This window comes from Trichomycterus rosablanca, chromosome 14 (genome assembly GCF_030014385.1).
Source record: "Trichomycterus rosablanca isolate fTriRos1 chromosome 14, fTriRos1.hap1, whole genome shotgun sequence".
NCBI lineage: Eukaryota > Metazoa > Chordata > Actinopteri > Siluriformes > Trichomycteridae > Trichomycterus > Trichomycterus rosablanca.
The window spans coordinates 16,472,141-16,493,702 of record NC_086001.1 but is presented as its reverse complement, the minus strand read 5'-3'; the positions used below and the strand labels follow the sequence as shown (position 1 = coordinate 16,493,702).

The window sequence follows — 21,562 nt, the reverse complement described above, 5'->3', positions numbered from 1 at the left end:
CCCATAGAAAATCTATGGGGTATTGTGAAGAGGAAGATGCGATACGCCAGACCCAACAATTCAGAAGAGCTGAAGTTCATACTTTTCATGTTCATACTTTTCATTTGGCCAACATTTCAAAAAATCTGTTGATGCATGCTCAATAATCCAGGTACACAAATCCACAAAGTTGAATCAGTTCATCTGGACACAAGTTTGTTGTAGAGATACGTTTCGTCACTCAATCCGAATGACTTCTTCATCCGAGTAGTAGTCATTCGGATTGAGTGACGAAACGTATCTCTACAACAAACTTGTGTCCAGATGAACTGATTCAACTTTGTGAATTTCTAAAAATCCTTTTTTTGTATTGGTCTTAGTAATATTCTAATTTACTCACTGAATTTGGGGTTTTCATTAGTTGTCAGTTATAATCATCAACATAAGTTTCACTTTTTAAATGGAATTACTGAAATAAATCAACTTTTTCATGATATTCTAATTTTATGACCAGCACCAGTGTGTGTGTATATATACAGTATATATATATATATATATATATATATATACAGTGTATCACAAAAGTGAGTACACCCCTCACATTTCTGCAGATATTTAAGTATATCTTTTCATGGGACAACACTGACAAAATGACACTTTGACACAATGAAAAGTAGTCTGTGTGCAGCTTATATAACAGTGTAAATTTATTCTTCCCTCAAAATAACTCAATATACAGCCATTAATGTCTAAACCACCGGCAACAAAAGTGAGTACACCCCTTAGTGAAAGTTCCTGAAGTGTCAATATTTTGTGTGGCCACCATTATTTCCCAGAACTGCCTTAACTCTCCTGGGCATGGAGTTTACCAGAGCTTCACAGGTTGCCACTGGAATGCTTTTCCACTCCTCCATGACGACATCACGGAGCTGGCGGATATTCGAGACTTTGCGCTCCTCCACCTTCCGCTTCAGGATGCCCCAAAGATGTTCTATTGGGTTTAGGTCTGGAGACATGCTTGGCCAGTCCATCACCTTTACCCTCAGCCTCTTCAATAAAGCAGTGGTCGTCTTAGAGGTGTGTTTGGGGTCATTATCATGCTGGAACACTGCCCTGCGACCCAGTTTCCGGAGGGAGGGGATCATGCTCTGCTTCAGTATTTCACAGTACATATTGGAGTTCATGTGTCCCTCAATGAAATGTAACTCCCCAACACCTGCTGCACTCATGCAGCCCCAGACCATGGCATTCCCACCACCATGCTTGACTGTAGGCACTTATCTTTGTACTCCTCACCTGATTGCCGCCACACATGCTTGAGACCATCTGAACCAAACAAATTAATCTTGGTCTCATCAGACCATAGGACATGGTTCCAGTAATCCATGTCCTTTGTTGCCATGTCTTCAGCAAACTGTTTGCAGGCTTTCTTGTGTAGAGACTTCAGAAGAGGCTTCCTTCTGGGGTGACAGCCATGCAGACCAATTTGATGTAGTGTGCTGCGTATGGTCTGAGCACTGACAGGCTGACCCCCCACCTTTTCAATCTCTGCAGCAATGCTGACAGCACTCCTGCGCCTATCTTTCAAAGACAGCAGTTGGATGTGACGCTGAGCACGTGCACTCAGCTTCTTTGGGCGACCGACGCGAGGTCTGTTCTGAGTGGACCCTGCTCTTTTAAAACGCTGGATGATCTTGGCCACTGTGCTGCAGCTCAGTTTTAGGGTGTTGGCAATCTTCTTGTAGCCTTGGCCATCTTCATGTAGCGCAACAATTCGTCTTTTAAGATCCTCAGAGAGTTCTTTGCCATGAGGTGCCATGTTGGAACTTTCAGTGACCAGTATGAGAGAGTGTGAGAGCTGTACTACTAAATTGAACACAACTGCTCCCTATGCACACCTGAGACCTAGTAACACTAACAAATCACATGACATTTTGGAGGGAAAATGACAAGCAGTGCTCAATTTGGACATTTAGGGGTGTATTCTCTTAGGGGTGTACTCACTTTTGTTGCCGGTGGTTTAGACATTAATGGCTGTATATTGAGTTATTTTGAGGGAAGAATAAATTTACACTGTTATATAAGCTGCACACAGACTACTTTTCATTGTGTCAAAGTGTCATTTTGTCAGTGTTGTCCCATGAAAAGATATACTTAAATATCTGCAGAAATGTGAGGGGTGTACTCACTTTTGTGATACACTGTATATATATATATATATATATATATATACAGGGGTTGGACAAAATAACTGAAACACCTGGTTTTAGACCACAATAATTTATTAGTATGGTGTAGGGCCTCCTTTTGCGGCCAATACAGCGTCAATTCGTCTTGGAAATGACATATACAAGTCCTGCACAGTGGTCAGAGGGATTTTAAGCCATTCTTCTTGCAGGATAGTGGCCAGGTCACTACGTGATGCTGGTGGAGGAAAACGTTTCCTGACACGCTTCTCCAAAACACCCCAAAGTGGCTCAATAATATTTAGATCTGGTGACTGTGCAGGCCATGGGAGATGTTCAACTTCACTTTCATGTTCATCAAACCAATCTTTCACCAGTCTTGCTGTGTGTATTGGTGCATTGTCATCCTGATACACGGCACCGCCATTGGATGCACATGGTCCTCCAGAATGGTTCGGTAGTCCTTGGCAGTGACGCGCCCATCTAGCACAAGTATTGGGCCAAGGGAATGTCATGATATGGCAGCCCAAACCATCACTGATCCACCCCCATGCTTCACTCTGGGCATGCAACAGTCTGGGTGGTACGCTTCTTTGGGGCTTCTCCACACGTAACTCTCCCGGATGTGGGGAAAACAGTAAAGGTGGACTCATCAGAGAACAATACATGTTTCACATTGTCCACAGCCCAAGATTTGCGCTCCTTGCACCATTGAAACCGACGTTTGGCATTGGCACGAGTGACCAAAGGTTTGGCTATAGCAGCCCGGCCGTGTATATTGACCCTGTGGAGCTCCCGACGGACAGTTCTGGTGGAAACAGGAGAGTTGAGGTGCACATTTAATTCTGCCGTGATTTGGGCAGCCGTGGTTTTATGTTTTTTGGATACAATCCGGGTTAGCACCCGAACATCCCTTTCAGACAGCTTCCTCTTGCGTCCACAGTTAATCCTGTTGGATGTGGTTTGTCCTTCTTGGTGGTATGCTGACATTACCCTGGATACCGTGGCTCTTGATACATCACAAAGACTTGCTGTCTTGGTCACAGATGCGCCAGCAAGACGTGCACCAACAATTTGTCCTCTTTTGAACTGTGGTATGTCACCCATAATGTTGTGTGCATTGCAATATTTTGAGCAAAACTGTGCTCTTACCCTGCTAATTGAACCTTCACACTCTGCTCTTACTGGTGCAATGTGCAATTAATGAAGATTGGCCACCAGACTGGTCCAATTTAGCCATGAAACCTCCCACACTAAAATGACAGGTGTTTCAGTTATTTTGTCCAACCCCTGTGTATATATATACTGTATATATATAGTGAGGAAAATAAGTATTTGATCCCCTGCCCCCTTACAAAGACTTAAATAATATAATAAAAATATCATCTATAATTTTTATGGAAGGTTTATTTTAACAGAGAGACAGAATATCAACAAAAAATCCAGAAAAAAAACATTAAATAAAAGTTATAAATTGATTTGTATTTAATTAAGGGAAATAAGTATTTGATCCCCTACCAACCAGCAAGAATTCTGACCCCCACAGACCGGTAATGTCCACAAAAGGCACACAAATTAGTCCTGTCCCTGTATAAAAGACTCCTGTCACAGAATCAGTTTCTTCCGTTCAAATCTCTCGACCACCATGGGCAAGACCAAAGAGCTATCAAAGGACGTCAGGGACAAGATTGTAGACCTGCATAAGGCTGGAATGGGCTACAAGACCATCAGCAAGAAGCTTGGTGAGAAAGAGACCACTTTTGGCATGATAATTAGAAAATGGAAGAAATACAAGATCACAGTCAATCGCCCTCGCTCTGGAGCTCCATGCAAGATCTCACCTCGTGGGGTAAGAATGATTCTGAGAAAGGTGAGGTGAGCCCAGAATTACACGGGAGGAGCTTGTCAATGATCTCAAGGGAGCTGGGAGCAGAGAAATGCTGGATATGACCCCAAGAACACCATCCCCACTGGGCATTTCTCTGCCTCCAAACACGGCGAGTGGAGTTGATGCCAAAGAGCTCAATTTTGGTCTCATCTGACCATATCACATTCTCCCAAGCTTTCTCTGAATCATTCAGGTGTTCATTGGCAAACTTCAGATGGGCCTGTACATGAGCCTTCTTGAGCAAAGGGACTTTGCGGGCACTGCAGGATCTCAACCCATTACGGCGAAGTGTGTTACTAATGGTTTTCTTGGTGACTGTGCTCCCTTGAGATCATTGACAAGCTCCTCCCGTGTAATTCTGTGGGGGTCAGAATTCTTGCTGGTTGGTAGGGATCAAATACTTATTTCCCTTAATTAAATACAAATTAATTCATAACTTTTATTTAATGTTTTTTTTCTGGATTTTTTTGTTGATATTCTGTCTCTCTCTGTTAAAATAAACCTTCCATAAAAATTATAGACTGTTCAAGTCTTTGTAAGGGGGTGAACTTACAAAATCAGCAGGGGATCAAATACTTATTTTCCCCGCTGTGTATATATATTCACTCCTCTCCAAAAGTATTGGAACAGTGAGGCCATTCTCTTTATTTTTGCTGTAGACTGGAAACATTTGGGTTTGACATTAAAAGATGAATATGAGACAAAAGTTCAACATTTCAGCTTTTATTTCCAGGCATTTACATCTGGACCTGATACACAGTTCAGAAGATAGCACCTTTTGTCTGAACCCACCCATTTTTCTTGTGAGCAAAAGTTTTGGAACATGTGACTGTCAGGTGTGTTTTGTTGCCCAGGTGTGTCCTGTTACATTGATTATTCAAACAATAAATAGCACTGAATGTCTACGCTCAGTTTTAGATTTGGGTTTTGCCTGTGCAGACTGTGCATTTATAGTTAGAGGAGTAAGCAACATGAAAACCAGAGAGCTGTCTATGGGTGAAAAACAAGCAATTGTGAAGCTGAGAGAAGATGGAAAATCAATCAGAGCCATTGGACAAATGTTGGCCATAGCCAGTACAACTGTTTGGAATGTCCTGAAGAAGAAAGTCGTCACTGGTGTACTAAGTAACAGATGTCGAACAGGTAGACCAAGGACATCAGCAACAACCTCCAGAGGGCAGGAGTGAAGGTATCACAATCTACTGTTCACAGAAGACTTCATGAACAAAAGTACAGAAGCTTCACCAGAAGATGCAAACCACTAATTAGCAAGAAGAATAGGAAGGCCAGGCTGGAATTTGCCAAGAAGTACAGAGACAAGCCTCAGAAATTCTGGGACAAGTTTTATGGACTGATGAGACAAAGATTAACTTACCAATGTGATGGAAAGGCTAAAGTTTGGAGAAAGAAAGGATCTGCTCATGATCCCAAACATACAAGCTCATCTGTGAAACACAGTGGAGGTAATGTCATGGCTTGGGCTTGCATGGCTTCTTCTGGGACGGGCTCATTAGTCTTCATTAATGATGTCACGCATGATGGCAGCAGTACAATGAACTCAGAAGTCTACAGAAACATTTTGTTCGTCAATTTAAAAAGCTGCAACCAAACTGATTGGGAGATCCTTCATTATGCAGCAAGATAATGACCCAAAACACACTGCCAAAACTACAAAGGAGTTCATCAGGGGCAAGAAGTGGAAGGTTTTGGACTGGCCTAGTCAATCTCCAGACTTAAACCCTATAGAGCATGCATTTTACCTGCTAAAGAGGAGACTGAAGGGAGTAACCCCCCCCCCCAAAACAAACACCAACTGAAAGAGGCTGCGGTGAAAGCCTGGAAAAACATCACAAAAGAAAAATGCAAAAGTTTAGTGATGTCAGTGGGTCACAGGCTTGATGCAGTTATTGCAAGCAAAGGATTTGCAACTAAATATTAAGTCTAATTCACTTTAATCTATTTTAAGTTTATCTGTTCCAATACTTTTGCTCACAAGAAAAATGGGTGGGTTCAGACAAAAGGTGCTATCTTCTGAACTGTGTATCAGATCCAGATGTAAATACCTGGAAATAAAAGCTGAAATGTTGATCTTTTGTCTCATTTCCATCTTTTAATGTCAAACCCAAATGTTTCCAGTCTACAGCAAAAATAAAGGGATTGGCCTCACTGTTCCAATACTTTTGTAGGGGAGTGTATATATATATTTAAAACTGTAATGTTTATGACGGTTCATGTGTGAAACCACATGCTCCTGTGGTTTCAGTGTTGTTTATTTTGTATCTGCATTTTAGCAGTAAAGTGGCCACACAACATTATTCAGTACTGTATGATATCAGTTTAAGCTAAAGAGTATTTCCTGCTTTAGCAAAAATGCTATGTCATCTCCTGAGCCATAAATCATAGTTACATACAAACTGTACACTTCCCATTGCACAATACATCATCCAGGTCAGACTAGTTTATGTAATGAACATAATCATAATGAAGGATAAAATGAACATAATGAGGATAGTTTTTGGGCTAATAGGGACATAAAACACTAGATGAAGTTAGCATTAAAATTACAAGATGGAGCCACTCAGGTGGCGCAGCAGTAAAATAGGTTAGCGCACCAGAGCTGGGACTTCGTATACATTGCATCTAAACTCACCGGCCACATGAACAACGTTTGGCTGTTGTTCATTCAGGTAGGGAGCCGGACAGTGACCTCATAATTGATGCAATTACGACCTCTGCTGGCTGATTGATGGCATCTGCACAGAGTTGAGGAATAATGCGATCAGGGTGTTGCTCTCCATGCACAAGGCTAAGCCGCATATGAACTCGTGTCGAGCAGGTGAAAAGATGCAGCCGGCTACTGCTCACGTGTCGTCGGAGGTGTGTCAAACTGAGCAAAATGTAATGCCGCAGGAATGTTGCAAAACCAGCTCAATCTCAATCAAATCCAGTATGACTTGTATGAAAATGATGTAGTATTTGAGCTGGTGCTGATAGTCTGATCTGGTGGTTTCAGACTATTAATATTTTTTCCAGGCCTTATGAAAAACACAACACTAAAATTTATAGCTATTAAAAGCTATTATAACTTTTTTCAATAAATGCACCCAGTATTATATGTAGTATTTTTTATTTATTACTGATTGTAAACTGTTTTGTTAATTGCATTATTATTATTATTATTATTATTATTTATTTTCTGATAAGCAGATGAGTACAGGTTGATGGAAAAGAGAAAACGAACAGAGGGGATGCTTCAAAACCTCAAACTAGGCAACATCACATCAGGTGAGTTCTGCATGTTTATCTACAATAAGTAAATCAGTTATACATGGTTTTAGATATACTATACGTATAGACAAAACCATTGGGACATTCATATGTTTAGCCACAACAATTGCAAACAGGTGTAAGAAATCAATTATATAAAGAAAATTAAATGCCTCCTACTTTGCAGCAACAGTTTAGGAAGGGCCACTTACTGTTCTAGCATTACTGTGCCCCTGTGCACAAAGCAAAGTGTATAAAGACGAAGTAAAGCTTGGTTTGAAGAAACTACTGTGACTTGCACAGAATCCTGACCTTAGCCTCAGTGAACAGCTTTGGAATAAACTGGAACATCAATTGACCAGCATCAGTGCCCAGCTATACAAATGCTCTGTTAACCTAATGGGCAGTTTTTCACAGGCATACTTCAAAAACTTGTGAGAGACCTTAGAAAACAGACCAAATCAGATCACATTGAGGTCAATTTATTTTAATACCATTTGGTTTTTGAAGTGGGATGTCAAACAAGTTCATGTGCTTAGTTGTCCAAATACATTTCACCATATAGGGTGTGTTTGAAAACCTAGTGAGTTGCCTTGCTGTCTTACTGCCTACATATGCAGTTGTCTAAGTAGAGAGTATAATAAGTCATTGACTTATAAGTCAGGTTATTTAAACGCACTACTTAGACAGCGATTCCATCCATTTTCGCTTACTAAACTAACACAGTTTGCCTTGTGCCATTCAAACCAATAGGATGAGGTGGCGTAAAAACACACTCATAGTATAACATTACTTATCAGAAAAGTACTAAGTGACTTAAATCAGGTTGTTGGATTCTTTATAAACCTGAAGAATTCCACAGTTGTTTACCACAGATGACAAGGAGGAAACCTTGAGAGTATAATTGAGTTCATTAGAATGCGATAAAATAGACTAGATATGTATCAGTAATATTTCTAACAAAAGTTAAGTGTAAATAATTATAATAATAATAATTTAAACAAGAGTGTATCGTCTTTCAATTCACAGTGTGACATTAGCTAATTCCTAAAAAGAATGACATTTTTTATAACCCTGTGATCATGACCCCACTGCTATTAAGCAAAAGTAGTGTTCGCTGGCCACTAGGCTAATGTTACAGTGCGTGGTCATAGGGGTCAAGGGAAGAAACAAGGAAAAAACCCAGGATGATGAAGTAAGTGCCAAAGTGCAGTGTGTATTTATTCAGTCCATCAATTGTGAAAACTATTTACAACTATTTATAAAACCGTACAAAAATTATATATGGCTTATATCAGCCTTTTCACAGTTAAAAAAAAAAAAGTCCATACACTAGGACAGTCGGACCCGAATCAATCGATTCACTCTGGCTGTCCGCTCGACTCTGAATCAGTTTTACAGTTTTTAATTTCACAGTCTCTCGCTCGCTCCGATGCACAAACCAACTTCACTCAACTGACCCCCGCTGTTGGCCACACGCTCGCTTTAAAGCGGAGGTGCGCGGCAAACGCGAATGGAATGCTCCATTACGCCTGATTGGGTACATACATTAACACATGAATGTTTATTTCATATGTGTACATCCTATGACACTGCGATATACCACTATAACTAACGCGGCATGAATATTCAGTCCGATCGCTGTGATGAAAGGTCTTGGTGTCGTTGCACCGATGCACTGCACGAATGCAGGTAAAATCTCCCCTCCTTCTCTAAAAGAGTGCGCGCACCTGCCCCCTCATAGGATGGGATTTTACCTGTCATTATAAAAAAAAAAAAAAATCATTTTCGCTTAAGCAGCGTGTGTGTACAGTGCGTTTTAGTGGAGAAGGGAATGATGACTTGATCAGGGTTGTCATCACAAACTTTTTTCATTCGTTTATTGTAACCTTTAGACATAACCCAAAGTTCTTCAGCACTGGCTCATTTTCTTCTTTTAAATTAGCTTGTATTTTGCATTTGATTGTATAAACAGAATACTACATTATATGAATATTGTGTTTGTTTAGACAAAGTGGCTGCCAGAACATTCAACACTGCAAGAAGAACACTTGTATCTTCCAAACCCATGATTACTGCCAGCGCTTCACCAGGTACACACACTTTTCACTCACCTTTTCTCTTGTTTACTTTCAAACAGTATCTATTGGTGAATACTCATTTTAACTATCTGATAATATGTATTTAAAGTACATAATATGCACATATACAAAGTGTGGTCAAAATTAATGAAAACAAAAAGAGATTGTGCTGTTTGTTATCTCATGTTGCCCTGAGCATCTCTCAGATAAATGGCATCAGTGAATGTAAGCCGAAGCTCACTGATTACTAAATTCCCACAACACTGGAAAAACCCACAGAATTAAATGAGCAACTTATTGACCCAGTTTCAAAAACTGTTATAAGCTTCACAAGCTAAATAAAAAATTTAGGGCTGTAAATGCACAACAACATAAATCTTAATGCTGAAAGCACAAAGCCTGATCTGTCTAGTACATTTTAACTATATATCCTATATCTGAGTATTTATGTATAAAGACAAACAGACAATGCATTTGACCCACATTGTATGCTGTCAACTGTTATGCAAAGTGTAAAAAAACATATTATGCTGCTAGTGGACATAATGGGGTTTAATGATCGCTTTACCATGTAAACCTTGTTATCTTAATTGTGTTTCCATATGACTTTATACAGCTGTGGTCAACATTATTGGCATCCTTGATTGTTTAGTGTAAACCAATAACTTTAGAAATAAGTAGATATTTACCATCTTTATAAATACAATATTTTAATAGCATGTCAAAATACATTCAACAAAAAGTTTGAATATAATAGTATGGGCTGGATTTAAAGGCACCTGTCCCAACTACTTGGTTGCACAAGCTTTGGCACAATGACAGCCACCAAACATTTTTGTAGGCATCTGTGAGCTTTCTGCACCAGCAGTTCTTTCAAGCTTTGAAGGTTTGAACGTTCCCAGTAGCAGATAACAGCTTTTTCCAAAGATTTTCAATTAGATCAAGACCAGGACTCATTTTTGTCCAGTTTAAAACCATTATTATAGTCCATTATTCGTTCTTAACAATTCTTGTGTACTTTTGGATGTGTACTCTTGGAGGCCAAAGAACAACCAAGTCTTCTTTACGTTTTCTTAAATAAATTCTGATAGGTTTGTGGTTGGATGTTAAAGCCTTCTTCAAGAAGTGGGTGCACATTTCACTCTAAAATGCTCTGATAAATGTCTTATTTCATTGTTTCTGCAACACGTTCAAGGCCTCCAGTTCCAGAGGCAGCAAAGCAGCTAGCTCACAGCATTTGGGTCCTCCATGATTAACTTGTGGTAGCACTTCATAGGCTTTATTTTGTCCTCTATATAAATAACACTGGTTAAAGCGTCTCCACAAGGTGGGGAGAGGTAGGTCTAATTTCTAATTAATTAAATGTTTGTCTGATTTTGTCCTATGTTTTCAACTGAACTTAACACAGGGGTTTTGAACCTGTGGGGCCAGGGAGGCGCGAGTACCGATCCAGGGGGGGATCAAAAACGATGACTGCTGTTATAGGACATGGGTGTGTGTGTGTCTCTTTAAGAGAGGTGTATCATGGCAGATTTTATGTTTACAATAAGTTCACTTTAAGTGATTCAGGAGTTGATTTGTGAAGCTCTCCTCATCCCTTTCTCCGTTTGTACTGTTATTAATGAATGTTGTGGTTTCAAATAAACACCAGCTAATACAGAACATTTTGTGTGACTCGCTTTCCTTACAGATAGGAGCCTTAATTAAACTGGCTACCACAGAGCAATAACCAAATCAGACTCGTTCTGTCCGTGGAGCTAAAATTTAAAACCTAGGTTTTCTGTCAGTCAAAGCAGAGTATCCTGAACTAGCGAACTTAGCAATTGATGTACTTTTGCCTCTACTTGGCTCTGTGAAGTAATGTTTTCTGCTCTCATCTACATCAAAAGCAAGTACCGCTTATGACTAGTTGAATTTCTATAATGTGCTCAAAGAATATGTTCAGCCGTCGCATTAAAAAGGATAAAGCTTTCAATATTTTAATTAGCAATATTGCATTGTATGTATGATGCGCACAATGTTAATTATATTATTTTAGTTTGTCAAGAGCTTTTGCAATGGTTTCTGTGCGAGGGTTGATGCGGGGGTGGGGGTGCAAGTTCAAGGTCTGCACACGAAGGGGGGCGCATGTCCAAAAAGGTTGTAAAGCCCTGCTGTAACATATGACTTTATTTATTTAAGCACTATACTTAGTTTCAGGAGATATTTTACATGGTGTACTTTATTTTCTGGGGTACCAATAATGTTAACCACAACTGTACATACTGCTAAATTATTCAACAGTGGTTTTATATACCCAGGCTTCTTCTGCAGCCTTCCCGATTACCACATCTACAGTGTATCACAAAAGTGAGTACACCCCTCACATTTCTGCAGATATTTAAGTATATCTTTTCATGGGACAACACTGACAAAATGACACTTTGACACAATGAAAAGTAGTCTGTGTGCAGCTTATATAACTGTAAATTTATTCTTCCCTCAAAATAACTCAATATACAGCCATTAATGTCTAAACCACCGGCAACAAAAGTGAGTACACCCCTAAGAGACTACACCCCTAAATGTCCAAATTGAGCACTGCTTGTCATTTTCCCTCCAAAATGTCATGTGACTCGTTAGTGTTACTAGGTCTCAGGTGTGCATAGGGAGCAGGTGTGTTCAATTTAGTAGTACAGCTCTCACACTCTCTCATACTGGTCACTGAAAGTTCCAACATGGCACCTCATGGCAAAGAACTCTTTGAGGATCTTAAAAGATGAATTGTTGTGCTACATGAAGATGGCCAAGGCTACAAGAAGATTGCCAACACCCTGAAACTGAGCTGCAGCACAGTGGCCAAGATCATCCAGCGTTTTAAAAGAGCAGGGTCCACTCAGAACAGACCTCGCGTTGGTCGTCCAAAGAAGCTGAGTGCACGTGCTCAGCGTCACATCCAACCGCTGTCTTTAAAAGATAGGCGCAGGAGTGCTGTCAGCATTGCTGCAGAAATTGAAAAGGTGGGGGGTCAGCCTGTCAGTGCTCAGACCATACGCCGCACACTACATCAAATTGGTCTGCATGGCTGTCACCTCAGAAGGAAGCCTCTTCTGAAGCCTCTACACAAGAAAGCCCCCAAACAGTTTGCTGAAGACATGTCAACAAAGGACATGGATTACTGGAACCATGTCCTATGGTCTGATGAGACCAAGATTAATTTGTTTGGTTCAGATGGTCTCAAGCATGTGTGGCGGCAATCAGGTGAGGAGTACAAAGATAAGTGTGTCATGCCTACAGTCAAGCATGGTGGTGGGAATGCCATGGTCTGGGGCTGCATGAGTGCAGCAGGTGTTGGGGAGTTACATTTCATTGAGGGACACATGAACTCCAATATGTACTGTGAAATACTGAAGCAGAGCATGATCCCCTCCCTCTGGAAACTGGGTCGCAGGGCAGTGTTCCAGCATGATAATGACCCCAAACACACCTCTAAGACGACCACTGCTTTATTGAAGAGGCTGAGGGTAAAGGTGATGGACTGGCCAAGCATCTCTCCAGACCTAAACCCAATAGAACATCTTTGGGGCATCCTCAAGCGGAAGGTGGAGGAGCGAAAAGTCTCGAATATCCGCCAGCTCCGTGATGTCGTCATGGAGGAGTGGAAAAGCATTCCAGTGGCAACCTGTGAAGCTCTGGTAAACTCCATGCCCAGGAGAGTTAAGGCAGTTCTGGGAAATAATGGTGGCCACACAAAATATTGACACTTCAGGAACTTTCACTAAGGGGTGTACTCACTTTTGTTGCCGGTGGTTTAGACATTAATGGCTGTATATTGAGTTATTTTGAGGGAAGAATAAATTTACACTGTTATATAAGCTGCACACAGACTACTTTTCATTGTGTCAAAGTGTCATTTTGTCAGTGTTGTCCCATGAAAAGATATACTTAAATATCTGCAGAAATGTGAGGGGTGTACTCACTTTTGTGATACACTGTATGTACTGGAAGTTCTGATATTTACCTTATTCGTCCCTTTATTTATGCCTGAAAGATCTTGAAGAATGCTTTAACATACAACCACAAACCTGTTAGAATTCATTTAAGAAAATGTAAAGAAGACTTGTTTGGTCTTTGGCCTTTTAACTTCATTAGCAACTTTATATTAATACTTTGTTGGGGTTTCAATTATTTTGTCCATTCCTTGCACATGGACACACTTAGGCAAAACAATTATTAGTAAGTCATGGCCCGGTTTACTAAGTTGTTTTAAGGGTTTTATAGTTTGTTTTTGATTGTCTTTCACTCTGACATTGTGTGTTTCCCTCTAGTGGTGAATCCCATGTCATGCGTCAATACAATGACGCCTGCATCTATGTTTAGCTCTCCTCCTCCGGGCTCTCTCTTCACTCAGCCAAAATCTGAGCTGTCGCCCTCTACAGGAGGTACATACAAGTATCTCAGCAGTGTCAAGGTTCAGCCTGGTCCTTCTGCTGCCTCTACTTCTCCTTCAGTGTCATCCTCCGCTAATCAGGACTTTTCCACTATTGACCTACATGGGTTTGCCTTTAGCACTTTCTCTCCATCCATTTCTGATCAAACTGAGGTCCGAAGATCCAGAGATACAGCCACTAATAACACACATGCAACTATGGTTACACAGGAGGTCCAAAACGCATACGCTTCAACGATTGCTCCAATAGACGATAATGAAATTCCGGATTTCCCAAGTTTTTCTGAAGCACAGACGTCAGATGTAGAAAACATCAACATTGATGAGTTCCAGGCGCTGCTGCGTCAGCTTCCTGTAGACATTAATCAAGGCACTGGTTTGTGCCAAAGCACCATGGTAACCCCTGCTGACAATTCCACAACATCCAGTAACACCGAGGAGGTGAGCAGAAATGTTAACAACAGCACCTGGATGAGTTTTCCACCCAGCATCGTCAGCCTGCTGCAAAGCGAGCATAATTTGGACGCCATTGTGTCAAATGTGCCAGCCATGCCTGGCACCCTTGACGACATGGACGTGCTGAGCTCCATAGATGAGGATCGGCTCATGTCTATCTTTAACAGTGGCAGCCAAATCACTTCCTTGCCTGGACATCCCACTTAGATTCTTCACCATTTTTATTTTAAGACTTAATTTATGCATATATGGGCATTGAAACATGAAAAAAGGAAGGAGAAGAGAATGTAGCCTGAATTTAATAACTGTAGAGCCACTGAGTGCCTAGTGAGTATCTGACTTTTTTAAGAATGTTTTATTTATATATATATATATATATATATATATATATATATATATATATATATATATCCATATAATAATTAAATAATTAATAAATGTATTAAATATCCATATATCATATTTTTTATTTTAAATGTTATTAGCTTAAAAGGTTTTATTCAGTTTAAAATGAATGGGAAGTGTACATTACAGGAATGAGATTATATTTCATTTTTCTATAAGTGTAACGATTTTAAAGATATGTATTGTTTTTTTGCACTATAAGTTGATTAACTGCCTAAATAATTGCAATTAATGATTTTATTGAAATTTGTAGTCTATGTTATGTGACTGCTACATTAGAATAATAGTGTAATAATATGGTGAGGGGAAAAATTAAATGCTTTTGTTTCTGCCATGTGCTATATCGCTAAATGTATCTGGACACCTCTACTAATCAGGTATTTTAGTCACACTCTTTGCTAACAGACGTATAAATCCAATTATTTAAATTATGGCCTGCACAGAACCTTGACCCCAGCCATATTAAACCCTCTGGGTGTGATGTGGAACTTGAACGTGAGTAACGGTTCTCCAACAACTTCTTGGGTAAGGTGTCCACATACTGTTGGTCATATATTGTATCTTTATGTTTATAAATCCATACTGTTAATGCAAATGTATTAGTTAAGAGCTAAAAAAAAGTGCAGCTTTCCTTCATGAATATTTGCAACCTCAACAAAACAGGCTGTGAAAAATCTTCAAGAACTTTTATTCAAAATTTAAACAAAATTCTACTCTTTAATGAGTACAATGAGTTATATGTATTCTGGATCTGAGACCATTCCCCCATATCTAATCTCTCCAGATCTGATTTATAGATTCTAAGGTCCACAAGCTTAATTCAGTGAGGTCAAGGGATGGGGATGCCAGAGGCAGAACCTCCATTTTATCAGCACCACTTACCATATGGAAGCACTTTGTAGTTCTACAATTACTGACTGTAGTCTACAATTACTGACTGTAGTCTATCTGTCTACAATGTGACTACATGTGACTACAATGTAGCAGTCACATAACATAGACTAAAAATTTCAATAAAATCTACATACTTTCTAGCCTGCTTTCACCCTGATCTTCAATGGCCAGGACTCTCCCAGGACCACCACAGAGCAGGTATTATTTAGGTGGTGGATCATTCTCAGCACTGCAGTGACACTGACATGGTGGTGGTGTGTTAGTGTGTGTTGTGCTGGTATGAGTGGATCAGACACAGCAACGCTGCTGGAGTTTTTAAATACCGTGTCCACTCACTGTCCACTCTATTAGACACTCCTACCTAGTTGGTCCACCTTGTAGATGTAAAGTCAGAAATGATCACTCATCTGTTGCTGCTGTTTGAGTTGGTCATCATCTAGACTTTCATCACAGGACGCTGCCCACGGGACGCTGTTGGCTGGATATTTTTGGTTGGTGGACTATTCCTAGTCCAGCAGTGACCGTGAGGTGTTTAAAAACTCCATCAGCACTGATGTATCTGATCCACTCACACCAGCACAACACACACTAACACACCACCACCATGTCATTGTCACTGCAGTGCTGAGAATGATCCACCACCTAAATAATACCTACTCTGTGGTAGTCCTGTGGGGGTCCTGACTATTGAAGAACAGCATGAAAGGGACAGATGGACTACATTCAGTAATTGTAGAATTACAAAGTGCTTCTATATGGTAAGTGGAGCTGATAATATGGACAGTGAGTGTAGAAACAAGGAGGTGGTTTTAATGTTATGGCTGATCGTGTATATAAAATGACTGATTTGTCTCTACCCATTAGACTAAGCCCTAACCACAACAGTCGGAAATTCTAGGAAGCTCTTTATGGATATTAGGAGGAAAACCAGAGAATTCAAAAGTCAAGAATGTCAATTTAAGTTGGTGGAGATTGGCCTTCCCAAAGTGTTGAACTCAAATCTATCAAGAATATGTAGTCTGTATATATATAAGTTTAGAGCTGTTCCAGAAAACCAGTAAATTTGGTTTGACACTACAGCTACTATAAAAGTTTGCCAGAAGCTTGCTGTGGTAGATCGAGACGAAAGGGTCTCTCAACTTCTGTATGTTGCATGGTGGACCAGCTGGGTACTGATTGGATTGAGATCTGGGAAATTTGGGGCATTGTGAAAAGGGTGCATTATCCCGCTAAATTCCACCTCCATCAATAAAGACCATTGCTTTGAAAGTGTGTTCCCAGTCCACCACAATGTTTAGTTAGGTCCCACCTATCAGATGGTCCACATAAGTGACTGGACCGAGGCTATTTCTATCAGAACACTGCCCACACATCACATTTGTTCTACAGTGCAGCAGAAAACCGCTTTCCATTGTTAAAATGTCCAATATTGACACTTCCATGCTGATTTCAATGGTGGACAAGGGTCAGCATGGGTCACCGCAGCTGCAAGTTACCATCCCCTGCTGTTTCGAGGATATTTGACCCACTTATCTGACCATAAAGATTGGGTCCTTATCAAAGTCATTTCTGTGTTTATGCCTGTTCATATCTGCTGTAGTTAATGTGTTCTATGAGTAATTACTCTCCACAAAAGTTAAATGAAGTTTAAGTCTGGACTTTGCCTGGGCTTCTCAAGGTCATTCAAACACTTGCTTTAAAGCCACTCCACTGTTGTTTTGCTTGTATGCTTTGGATCATTGTTGTATTAAAAGGTGAACTGTTGCCCAGCTAACTGTTGTTGTGAGTTTGTGTATGTTTCACTGTATTAACCCATCACTCACTTCCTACCAGCTTCTTACATCTTATTTATGAGACTAAAAAGTACTCTATAGTATAATGCTACCACCATGTTTAACCAAAGAGGATAATATTAGCCAGGTGATGTGCAGTGCATGTTTTTAACAGACTTACAGTTGCAATAAAAACTATTCAACCCTCATTGTAAATTAGATTTATTAAAATGTACAAACTTTTAGTTGTTTGCAATAATAAAATAACAATTTAAATAGCTCAACACAACTTATAACTAATATATTGAAAATAATTCAACACAAAATGGCACTTTTAATGACTACAGTGGTCTCAGAATGATTCAACCCTCTAAAGAGAATCCCTTATTAGAGCACACATTTGCAAATCAGGTGATGTCTTAATAAAGGGCTTCATTAGTTTCACATGTGCTTGAAATAAAACACATCGATTACCTTGACTGGCTAGGGGTTTGATGACAGTTGACAGTGCATATCAGAACAAACTCCAAGCCATGGGGTCAAAGGAATTATCTGCAGACCTCAGAAACAGGATTGTGTCAAGGCAAAGATCTGGAGAAGGGTACAGAAAAATTGCTGCAGCTTTACAGGTCCCAAAAAGCACAGTGGCCACCATCATTCATAAATGGAAGAAGTTTGGAACCACCAAAAATCTTCCTAGACCTGGCCACCCCGCCAAACTGAGTGATCGGGGAAGACGGGTCTTGGCCAGGGAGGTGAGCAGGAACCCGAGGGTCACTCTGACAGAGCTCCGGCATATCCTTGTGGAGCTGGGAGAACCTTTCAGAAGATCAACCATCCAGCACTCCACAAATCACGCCTTTATGGTAGAGTGGCCAGACGACACATGCTTGGAGTTTGCCAAAAGGCACCTAGAGGACTCTCAAACCATGAGAAACAAAATTCTCTGGTCTGATGAAACCAAAATTGAACTTTTTGGCCTGAATACCAAGCGTCACGTCTGGATGAAACCAGGCACTGCTCATCGCCTGGCTAATGCCATCCCTACAGTGAAGCATGGCGGTGGCAGCATCATCATGTGGGAATGTTTTTCAGCAGCGGTACCGGGACGAGTAGTCCTGATAGAGGGAAAGATGAATGCAGCAAAGTACACCGAGATCCTTGACGAAAACCTCCTCCAGAGCGCTCTGGACCTCAGACATGACAACATGACAACGACCCGAAGCACACAGCCAAGAGAACAAAGGAGTGGCTTCAGAGAAAGTCTGTGAATGTTCTTGAGTGGCCCAGCCAGAGCTCAGACCTGAATCCAATCAAACATCTGTGGAAGGAGCTGAAAATGGCTGTGTATCGACACTCCCCATCCAACCTGATGGAGCTTGCAAGGATATGCCAAGAAAAATGGGCAAAAATGTCCAGAAACAAGTGTGCCAAGCTTGTAGCTTCTTTCCCAAGACGCCTTGCAGCTGTAACTCCTGCCAAAGGTGCATCAAGTATTAGGCTAAAGGGTGTGTACAGATATGCACAGTGGGGCCCAAAAGTATTTAGTCAGCCACTGATTGTGCAAGTTCTCCTACTTAGAAAGATGAGAGAGGTCTGTAATTTTCATCATAGGTACACTTCAACTATGAGAGACAAAATGAGAAAAAAGCTGGTATTTTGGCCCATTCCTCCATGCAGATCTCCTCTAGGGCAGTGATGTTTTGGGGCTGTCGCTGGGCAACACGGACTTTCAACTCCCTCCACAAATTTTCTATGGGGTTGAGGTCTGGAGACTGGCTAGGCCACTCCTGGACCTTGAAATGCTTTTTACGGAGCCACTCCTTCGTTGCCCGAGCGGTGTGTTTGGGATCATTGTCATGCTGGAAGACCCAGCCATGTTCCATCTTTTACATTTACATTTACATTTTCAGCATTTAGCAGACGCTTTTATCCAAAGCGACTTACACAATGAGCAATTGAGGGTTAAGGGCCTTGCTCAGGGACCCAACAGTGGCAACTTGGTGGTGGCGGGGCTTGAACCGGCAACCTTCTGTTTACTAGTCCAGTACCTTAACCACTGAGCTATCACTGGCCATCTTCAATGCTCTCACTGATGGAAGGAGGTTTTGGCTTAAAATCTCACGATACATGGCCCCATTCATTCTTCCCTTAACACAGATCAGTCGTCCTGTCCCCTTTGCAGAAAAACAGCCCCAAAGCATGATGTTTCCACCCCCATGCTTCACAATAGGTATGGTGTTCTTGGGATGCAACTCAGCATTCTTCTTCCTCCAAACACGACGAGTTGAGTTTTTACCAAAAAGTTCCATTTTGGTTTCATCTGACCACATGATATTCTCCCAATCCTCTTCTGGATCATCCATATGCTCTCTGGCAAACTTCAGATGGGCCTGGACATGTTCTGGCTTAAGCAGGGGGACACGCCTGGCACTGCAGGATTTGAGTCCCTCTCGGCGTAGTGTGTTACTGATGGTAGCCTTTGTTACTTTGGTCCCAGCTCTCTGCAGGTCATTCATCAGGTCCCTCCGTTTAGTTCTGGGATTTTTGCTCACCGTTCTCATGATCATTTTGACCCCACGGGATGAGATCTTGCGTGGAGCCCCAGATCGAGGGAGATTATCAATGGTCTTGGATGTCTTCCATTTTCTTACAATTGCTCCCACAGTTGATTTATTCAGACCAACCTGCTTGCCTATTGTAGATTCACTCTTCCCAGCCTGGTTCAGGTCTACAATTTTCTTCCTGGTGTCCTTCGACAGCTCTTTGGTCTTGGCCATGGTTGAGTTTGGAGTCTGACTGTTTGAGGCTGTGGACAGGTGTCTTTTATACAGATAACGAGATCAAACAGGTGCCATTAATACAGGTAACGAGTGGAGGACAGAAGAGCTTCTTCAAGAAGAAGTTACAGGTCTGTGAGAGCCAGAAATCTTGCTTGTTTGTGGATGACCAAATACTTATTTTCCACCATAATTTACAAATAAATTCTTTAAAAATCCTACAATGTGATTTCCTGGATTTTTTCCCCCTCATTTTGTGTCTCATAGTTGAAATGTACCTGTAAATTACAGACCTCTCTCATCTTTCTAAGTAGGAGAACTTGCACAATCAGTGGCTGACTAAATACTTTTTGGCCCCACTGTAACCCCTAAATAAATTATTTTTGTCAGTAAAATAAAGTTGCATATGTTCTAAACTTTCACTTCGTAATTATTGGTGATTGTGTGTAGATGTTTAAGGCAAAAAAATGAACTCAATCTACAGTTGTGTTCAAAATAAATAACTTTTAATAAATAACTGTCCTAAATAAATGAACTCAATCTACAGTTGTGTTCAAAATAAATAACTTTTAATAAATAACTGTCCTAAATAAATGATTTTTGTCAGTAAAATAAAGTTGCATATGTTCTAAACTTTCACTTCGTAATTATTGGTGATTGTGTGTAGATGTTTAAGGCAAAAAAATGAACTAAATCTACAGTTGTGTTCAAAATAGCAGTCCAACATCACTAACCAGATCAATCACTGTTTTTGGTAGAAATTATATTTATACATGGCAAAAAACTTACTAGTAGGTGTAGTAGAGTAATAAAAAAACCAACAGACCCAACCATCATGACATGCATGCTGCTGATTCTGTGTAATTGAATAAGTAACTAAAAGGGGCGTGTTCAAAATAATAGCAGTGTAAAGTTCAATTAGTGAGGTCATTCATTCTGTGAAAAAATGGGTGTCAAACAGGTGGCCCTTATTAAAGTATAAAAGCAGCAGATGTTGTAAATGCTGGTTATGGTGCATTTCTCTCTAAAAAACAGAGTGAAATGGGTCGTTCCAGACATTGTTCAGAAGAACAGCGTACTTTGATTAAAAAGTCGATTGGAGATGGAAAAACATAAAAAAGTGCAGAAAATTATAGGCTGCTCAGCTAAAATGATTTAAAATGCTTTAAAATGGCAACCAAAACCAGAAAGACGTGGAAGAAAATGGAAAACTACCATTCGGAAGGATTGAAGAATAGCCAAAATGACTCAAAAAGACTCAGCCAATGATCAGCTCCAGGGAGATCAAAGAAGGTCTAAAGTTACCAAAGAGTACTGTGACAGTTAGAAGACGCCAGTGTGAAGCCAAGCTATCGGCAAGAAGCCCCCGCAAAGTCCCATTGTTGCAAAAACGACATGTGCTGAAGAGGTTACAATTGGCCAAAG

General features: G+C 40.5%; 1 protein-coding gene across 3 annotated transcripts in view; it reads left to right on the top strand.

Moving 5' to 3' along the window:
* rela (v-rel avian reticuloendotheliosis viral oncogene homolog A) overlaps nucleotides 1-15,775 on the top strand; it is a 51,163-nt gene extending 35,388 nt beyond the window's left edge. For 2 of the 3 annotated variants that reach the window (XM_063008678.1, XM_063008679.1), the window contains exons 9-11: nucleotides 7,261-7,338; nucleotides 9,330-9,413; nucleotides 13,709-15,775. In XM_063008678.1, coding sequence (XP_062864748.1) covers nucleotides 7,261-7,338; nucleotides 9,330-9,413; nucleotides 13,709-14,493 — 947 coding nt within the window. In that variant the 3' untranslated portion in view covers nucleotides 14,494-15,775. Of the gene's footprint in view, nucleotides 1-7,260; nucleotides 7,339-9,329; nucleotides 9,414-10,809; nucleotides 11,030-13,708 lie in introns of those variants that run through there. The other variant, XM_063008680.1, reaches the window with a different exon arrangement.
* Nucleotides 15,776-21,562: the final 5,787 nt, after the last annotated feature.